This window comes from Vigna unguiculata, chromosome 3 (assembly GCF_004118075.2).
Source record: "Vigna unguiculata cultivar IT97K-499-35 chromosome 3, ASM411807v1, whole genome shotgun sequence".
NCBI classification, from domain to species: Eukaryota; Viridiplantae; Streptophyta; class Magnoliopsida; order Fabales; family Fabaceae; genus Vigna; species Vigna unguiculata.
In genome coordinates, this window is record NC_040281.1 from 65,016,359 (window position 1) to 65,024,950 (window position 8,592).

Genomic DNA, 8,592 nt, shown 5'->3' on the forward strand with positions numbered 1-8,592 from the left:
TTGAACATGTATTTTTGTTACTTAATGAAATTTAGAATTAATCTCTCATCGAAACTTTAGACTAATATAGTTTTTATTTTTTAAACATGTATGTGTGAATTTAGTTACTTTTAAAAAGATTTTATTAACTTTACTTGATGCTTTACTCTATTAATATTGAAGCATAAATGTTTTAAACAAAATGATGTTTTGATATGTGTTTAAAATATTAAATAAATTTAACAAAATTTGGTTAATATGACTAAATCTACATATTTATAAAATTTTTGAAAACTAAATTTAACTGAAAGTTCGAAGATAAATTAATCTCATTTTTTTGTGAAAAAAAAATATTTAACCCAATATTTAATTATGAAATCAATAATTACAAATTAAATTGCATTTACAAATTCATTCAGATTCAAATATCTTAATAAAGAGATTCGGAATATGCTATCTGAAGTTTATATATGCGTACATAAATATATATATACATATATATATATATAATACTTATTAATCACAAATATGGTTTATGAAATATATCTATAATATTATAACTTTTATAAAATCTGGAATATAACTAATTTGCTATGAAATTATTAGTTTTCATTTTTTGAATGTAAAACTATAAAAAATGGCACAAAAATATCAAATAAAATAGAAACTAACAATTAATCTAAAATAATGTAACTTGAATAATTAAAATGAAAAACAAAATCGTGTATCTTGAATTTTATTCCTCCCATAATGCTGCACAAGTTTATTTATTGTAGACCATCAACGTTACAAATTATTAGAACCCTAAGTAATAAAATAATATAATTAATATCCTTATATATATGGAGTTAATTGAAGTTAACATCCTTAAATTTTCTCATCAATTGCTATCGAGATTCTTAAATCTGTCTTTCAAATTATCCAAGATAAAAAAAAGAAAAAAACACTAGTTTTTCATCTCAATTATTATTGGAGAAGTAATTTATATATCTTTTTGAGAAAATAAATTATAGTGATTAAACAAAGTATAGTAAATAATTTTTGTATTGTACTGCTGAGGTAGGGCATTGGATTTAACATCAACATACTGAAATCAACAAAATAAAAATATTATTATAAGAAGTTATTTGCTGCAAATGTTTTTGTAGTTGTTACTTGAAAAAGCATAATCATATGAATGAGTTAAATTAATTACATTTTCACAATAACTTTTATAACATGATAAAATATTATCAATATTAATAAGTTCTGAAATACATTAAAGAAGGATAAAGTCATGCTGGAACCGTATAGTTAATGGTATTGTTGATGATATTAGAATATTGAAAATAAGTTAATATCGAGATTAAAATTGTGCATTTTTAAAATATATATACTAAAATTAAGCAATTAAAATCTTGAAATGAAAATAGCCTAGAGAAACCAAAAATTAGAAATAAACTTAAAATTGAAAAATATGCATAGAATAGTTTGATGAGATGAAAAGAAAAAGTAAAAAGAAGGAAGTAGAAGAGGATATGATATGAAAGTAGGGAGTTTTACAGAAAGGATGGATGATGGAGAAAACAATCATAAATTTGAGACCAAAGTGGGCTCGGTGGCATGACCAGAGCCATTTTTGTTGGGGGTAAGTGGGGAATCTGTTCATCTTTTAGCCAACAATATTTTTATGTAACTATTGTCCTACGAGGATGCCATTTTAAATGTTTCTGCCCTCAACACTAAAACATGTCTCAGACATGTCTCAATACACAACCCTACATCATTGTAAAATAGAACAACAACAACCACAACTTCCTCTCAACTATAATTTTTTCACCCATAACTTTTCATAAAGTTTACAATCAAAATTTAACAATTAAATGAAAAAAATAAAATGCTCTTTCTATCCCCATTGATGTCGATATTTCAGAAGTCTTCGGAACCCTAAAGTCCTCAAACATGGAGCATAACTCATGCTTCATATGCTCCTGCATCTCATCATGTACTTTGAAATATTTCTTTTGGATTCTGTCAAATTTCGGTTCAAACTCTCTTTATTGTTTTCAATGTTTGTTTGTCAGAATAAACTATTTCCCACGAGATCGGTTACTCGCAGTCAAAGAGTATACTATTATATAAAATAATTTATTGATGACTTGAATTATAATCAATTGATTAATTCTGTTCTCATTCTTCATAATCGTCAAGTAAAATCACTTGTTTCGTCGCCACCAAATTTCAAGAGTAATAATAAGCTTGTGAAATAAGGATACTATTTTCTGGGCATTTTTTTTCATATATAATTCTTTACAGTAACTGTAAATTTGAAGAGTATACAAGCAGAGTTGTCCATAGCTTTATGTATATTTATATATAAAGAGAGAGATATAAAAAAAAAAGAGTAATTTAAGAGTCTAGGGAATATTGTCATCTTCTACGTATGGGTTGATTTCCTTGGCATTGGGTTGGGACAGGGAAGGAGCATGAGAATAACGTTTGGACCAAAATAAATAGTTGAGGAAGTTGAGGAAACTCAAGACAGCGAGTAGCCAGTAGAAAAGGTCGAGCCTGTCCTGGTTAAGGTTGTTGTAGTGAAGCCAACCACCATTTGAAGAAGTTGAAGTGATCTTGTTCACCAAGGTAACCAAAACTGTGCTCAAATAAAACCCAAATGAATAGGAGCAGTACGTGATGGCTGTCAAGAATGCTTGCATCCCTTTCAAAGACTGTTTGTAAAAGAACTCAAGGAGACCAATGGCCGTAAACATCTCTGACAATCCAAATATTAAGAATTGTGGGGTTATCCAAAAAATGGACAAGGTCTCGTTATGCTTCACAGCTGCATCCCTTCTCTTTTTCTCCATCACAGCAGCTGCAACCATAGAAAAGGTAGCTAGAAAAAGACCAAAACCTATTCGCCGCAAAGGTGAGATTCCAGACTCATGTCCGGTGAATTTTCTGGCAAATGGGACAAAGAAGGTGTCGTAGAGAGGGACTAAGACGATGAGCATAATGTAGGGAATGGACTGAAGCGACGCGGGAGGGATGTTAAAGGATTTGGTGAGATGGGTGTCCATGGCCCTCCCTTGTTGGACCGAGAATGTCTGCAGTTGTGCTAAGATTGTGTTGAAAACGATGGTGCACGAGAAAATGGGAATAACCGATAGCAATATCTTCACTTGTTCAACTTGCCCAACACTGCATAATCTCCATGGGCTTTCCTTTGTGTCTGTCCCCTCTTGGACGACTCTGATACAAGCCTTGTCCAAGAACCTGATCAAACATCAGTGAATCTTTCAAAATTGGATCAAAGAGTTTGAATCTTGAAGTTTATAAAGACGATGACAAATGAAAACAAGAACCAATAGAAGAAGCAACATTAAAAGTACCTGAATTTATCAGATAGAAGAGGGCCGGTATGGTTTTGGTTTCCATAAAACATTTGTGGGTTAGATGGTCGAGCCAGCTTTCTTTTCGAAATTGCAGCCACAAGAACCTAAGACCAGCCAACATGACAGACATTATTATTACTTAACAACATTAATCCGGTACATGCACAACTCAGCAATAAACAAACAACTATACATGTTACAAAGATTTTCGGAAAATCAAAACAGTGTTAGTGGAAGAGACTGTTTTCTAGTGTTCCTGACAGTAATGATGAATATGATAAAATAAGAGTGAAAAAAAATGGTGGAATGGTTTAAGATGGGTACTTGAGCAATGGGCGTTAAAATACTGCCTTGTGGGGGCTTGTTCCTGTAATAGAGAGTGCCACATATCAAGCTTATGAGTCCCATTGCCATTACAGCCGCGGATACACCAAAGCCCACGTCCATTCCCGAATGGGTTTGAACCCAAACAAGAATGGTCAGGCTGACCAGTTCTCCCAGAGAGAATGCAAAATACGCTGCATTGAAGTAAGTGGAGAGTCTCTTCAACTGCTTCGGGTTGTCTTGGTCGAACTGGTCTCCTCCGTAGGCAACCATGTTGGGCTTCACACACCCACTCCCTAAAGCCACCAGGTACAGCGCCACAAAGAATATCGCCGCCTTCAACCCCTTTGCTTCCACGCACTGTTCTCCGTCGGTTAACACATTGCACGCCGCCGGCTTCAACTGAGGAACATGAGCTTGGACCGATAGCAGAATGAAACCCTGTGTAAGTAGTAAAATCAATCACGTCGGTATAATATTAAAAATTATATGCAGCAGAGGCTCTGAAGGAACAAGACAAGTACAGATGGCCCAAACAAACAACAGTCCAAAACTCATATTTTTAAAGGAAAAAAAAAAAAGAATTGAAACTGAGTGGGTGAAGATTCCACGTGAATGATTTGAAAGGCAAGAAACGCCATAGATGTCCAGCTGTGACAGTGGGGGTTAGAGGCAACACATAAGAGTACGGAGTACTGGAGATAAAAAGAAGAAAGTAGATGATAAAGTGGGTGTGGCTATGGTGATACAGAGAGGAGAAGAGAAGTAAGGTAGAGGCTTACAGAAAGTTCTAGAAAACCAAAGATGAGCATGGTCCAGAAGCTGCCGAGGTGGGAGTCGGAGAGATAGCCTCCGAGGAGAGCGAGGAGAAAGATAGTTCCAACAAAGTTGGTGACAACGTTGGCAGCCTTGGAGAGAGGAAAGTGCATGTCATTGGTGACATAAGTTATGAGGTTGTTTCCCACTGCTGCTATTGCCATTATCTCAAATGCTTGCAACCCTGGCGTAGACACAGATATGTAAACTTAAACCATGCATTCATCATGGAGGAGAAGCAAAGAGAAAGAGAGAGAGAGAGAGAGAAGTAACCAAACCAAGAATAAAAGCAGCGGGAATGATTCCACCGTGTTTGGCAGGATTAGAGGGTCTGCCTCTCCAATCGAGAGTGGAAGATTCTCCCTGTGCGTGACGAGGTTGTCGTTCCTCTTCACCAACTTTAGCTGTCTCCATTGTTGTTGTTGTTGTAGATGATGAGAGTGGAAGATTGTTTTATAGTGGTTGAGGTGCAGAAGAAGTGTTGTGTTGTCTTTTGTGAGGGAAAGAAAAAGCAAAGATCCCAAGCGGTGTAACAATCTTTTTCAGTTCTCATTCTTCTTCCTTCAGTTCACACCACTAATATTTTTGCTTTCTGTGGGACCCACCCCTCCTTTCCTATCCTATCAAACCTTTAAACCTCTCCTGTTTCTCTTTTCTGTGTGCGGGCCCACCACCCCCTCATTCTTCATCTAATTATTATCCTTCCTTCTAAATTCAATATTTCTTTAACTCTATCATTAATATACTCTATTATTATATCTTATAATATTGTACTCTCATTAATACTTTATTATTATATTTTTATAATATTCAATTTTCATCATTGCTTTTTATTATTTATTTTAAATATTTAAAAAAAATTAAAGTTTCCATTAATCTGTAAGGAAAGACAGAAAGTTTATTAATTTGCGGTTGCTTATATAATACCGGTTGTCAAACGCATTATAACAAGATTGTTCCAACATTGAGGAGACTTAACCAAAAAGTTGTTAAAAACCAGCCATCACACATGCTTCACCCCTTCACCACCACAAATTTTTCTTGTCTTCTTCATGGTTGTGCTTCCACTTCAACTGGGAGGCGTCAAAATTTATTCAAATGTTAGGATAATGTTATTTTTTCTCCTGTTGTTATATATAATACGATATTAATATTCAAGAAAATTAATAACTTTATTATTATTCAACAAATGTACAACTGGCTGATTTTTCATATAAGTACATAATTTTGACATCTTAATCAGTTAGGATGATACTTCAAAGTTGACGATTGCTATCACATCAAATAATTATTACAAACAAAAATAAAAGAAATGAAACAAAAAAAACATGAAAACGATGTCAAAACTATTATATAAAATTACACCTTATAAAACATAGATAGATAGCATCTATTATAAAAAATATTATAATAATTACACATAAATGATTGATAATAATAACAAATATGTCAAACTTCAGGTTTGTTTTATCTAAAAACAACAATCTAGCAATCTTAGATAATATCATTAATCAATCTTCTTCGACAAAAACGTCTAAACCTTATTGGTACAATTTAAAGAATTTTGTTTCGAAAGATTGATATTAAGTTACTTGTTAGATTTATACATTTTTAAAACTTAAAACTAATTATTTATTACAAATTTATTATTTTTTATCAATAATTATTAGTTGTTAATTTTTATTAGCGGAAGAATTACCCTTTTTTCTATGTCTAACTAAACTAACCTTATTTCTTAAATTTCCTCTTTCTTTATTTTTCAAGGATCACACAATCTTATCACTCCTATTATAAATTTATTGTTAATAGTGTTACTTTATATATATATATATATATATATATATATATATATATATATATATATATATATATAATTTTTAAAACCAAAGCAATTTTATCCTTATTCAAATTGAGACCAATTTAAATTTTTATATAAATTTTACGATGATATTTTTATTATAATTAAGATTTTAAATTAAATTAAATTTATTTAAATTTATATTTTTTATTGAACTTTATTTAAATTTTATTTTAAATATTTATATATCTATAAATAAATTTTAGACTTTTTTTAAAAATACAAACTTTATAAATTCAAATATAAAATTTCAAAACAATTTTATAACAATTTAAAATAAATATATTTATTTAAAATTTTACATTTCTATTTATAAAGCTGTTATTTTAAAATTAACTCTAACATAAATTATTCATATATAAATATTTAAAACAATATTTAAATAAAGTTTAATATAAAATATAAACTTAATCTTATTAAAAATATCACTATAATATTCATATAAAAGTTAAATTTTGTCTCAATTTGAATAAGAATGATTGCTTTAATTTTAAAAAAAATTGGAATCAAATTAAGACAAAAAAAACAAACACATATACTAAATTGAGAATTTTTATATTCAATAATAATACGTGTCACTACCACATCTTACTGTTTTTGCCACGTGATATAACGTCAATACATGACATTTTTTTTAATCATTAAAAAATAATAATAAAATAAAATAAAACTCAGGAATTGACACATGACATATAATTAATGCGATTAGTGTATAACTAATGTAAATAACCTGATTGTCACAAATTAATCAAAAATAAAAACTAAATTTAAACAAATAAAATGAAAGGACCTGCCTAATATTTTCGTAAAAAGTGGAGATTAATAAAATAATTTAACCTCTTTTAAACTAAAATTTTATCTTTTCAGAAAGCTTGAACCTGAGATTTTTAATAGACGCGACAACCCACACTGTAGGTCAGTCGCTCCTAAAACAAACTCTTCATATTTATGTCATGCATTTTAAATTAAATATAAATTCCTTTTTAATCCTTAATCGTTTTTCTTATAGAAATTAGTCATCCAAAAATTGCAATCATTTAAGGCTATGTAAATGTAAATTTATTACACTTGACAATTAAAATCGTATAATTAAAGAATTGGACAATATAAAAAAAAACAGTACTTAAAACAAAACTAGTATATTTAAAGGTATTATTGTTATTTAATCTGTCATATCTAGAAATTATAATAATTACGAAAATATTAAAATAAGGTTAATATTTTAAATAAAAGACAAAATGATATGTTTATTATAATTTAAATGATTTTTTTAAGAAATAGGATATAGTGAAAAATATTTTAGGTAAACGATATGAAATATTTTAATATATAATATACAATAGTGATAATATATATATATATATATATATATATATATATATATATATATATATATTACATAATATACAAACGTGTATATTTTTGGGAGTGAGATATAAGGTGAGATTTGTTAAAATCTTAATTAATTTATTATAGTAAAGGATGAGAGTAGGAACATTCAAATAATTTGGTATTCAAACTCTATAATTTTCATGTGGTTTAGAGAATGAAAGATGTGAGTTGTTCAAATAAGGGACATGAGTAAGTTAAATATTAAAAAAAGTTAAATTAAATTTGTCGATATCAAAGTGAGGGGAGCCAATTCTTTTTTTTTCTTAATTGTTTAACATGTTTTAACTTGTTTTTTATCGGATTAATATGTTTTTAATCTCTAAATTTTAATGTGAAATTGAAATTTGTATTTGTCGAAAATTTGATATATTATAGTCCTCAAATCTTTAAAATGAGTGGATATAGTCCTTTTAACCAAATTACTTTAAATTTTTTTACAACATTTTATGTTAGTATTAGTACTTGAGTTGTTTATATATGTTGACACGTTTCTGCTTCAATACATCTTATGAAAAATGTGTTTGAAACGTCAAATTTTTTTTATTGTAATTGGACTAAAAAGACTATATATATTAATCTTTAAAGTTTAGGGATCAAAATATATCAAAGCTTCAAATATGGACGAATTCCAATTTTGTATCAAAATTTAGGGACTAAAAACATATTTAACTTTTTTGTATCTTATTTTATAATATATAACGAGCTTTGGTGGTGTATTGATGTTGTGTGATAAACCTTCTGTTGATAAGAGACAATTGTTGAAATATTTGTGTGTCTCTTAGCAAAAGGTGAGGTGAAGTCTTGGATTCTTGGTGAGACATGTATACTTTATTAGTCTCTAATGAAGAA

The 8,592-nt window shown here is 29.3% G+C and overlaps 1 protein-coding gene across 1 annotated transcript; it reads right to left on the reverse strand.

Annotated features, from left to right (window-relative positions):
• Nucleotides 1-2,225: 2,225 nt before the first annotated feature.
• Nucleotides 2,226-5,032, reverse strand: LOC114175737 (protein NRT1/ PTR FAMILY 4.3). Its single transcript, XM_028060523.1, has 5 exons — nucleotides 4,772-5,032; nucleotides 4,460-4,677; nucleotides 3,678-4,118; nucleotides 3,351-3,457; nucleotides 2,226-3,234 (listed from the first exon to the last, which is right to left on the reverse strand). The coding sequence occupies exons 1-5, from the start codon at nucleotides 4,905-4,907 to the stop codon at nucleotides 2,376-2,378; spliced, it is 1,761 nt and encodes a 586-aa protein (XP_027916324.1). The 5' UTR covers nucleotides 4,908-5,032; the 3' UTR covers nucleotides 2,226-2,375.
• Between the last annotated feature and the right edge of the window lie 3,560 nt (nucleotides 5,033-8,592).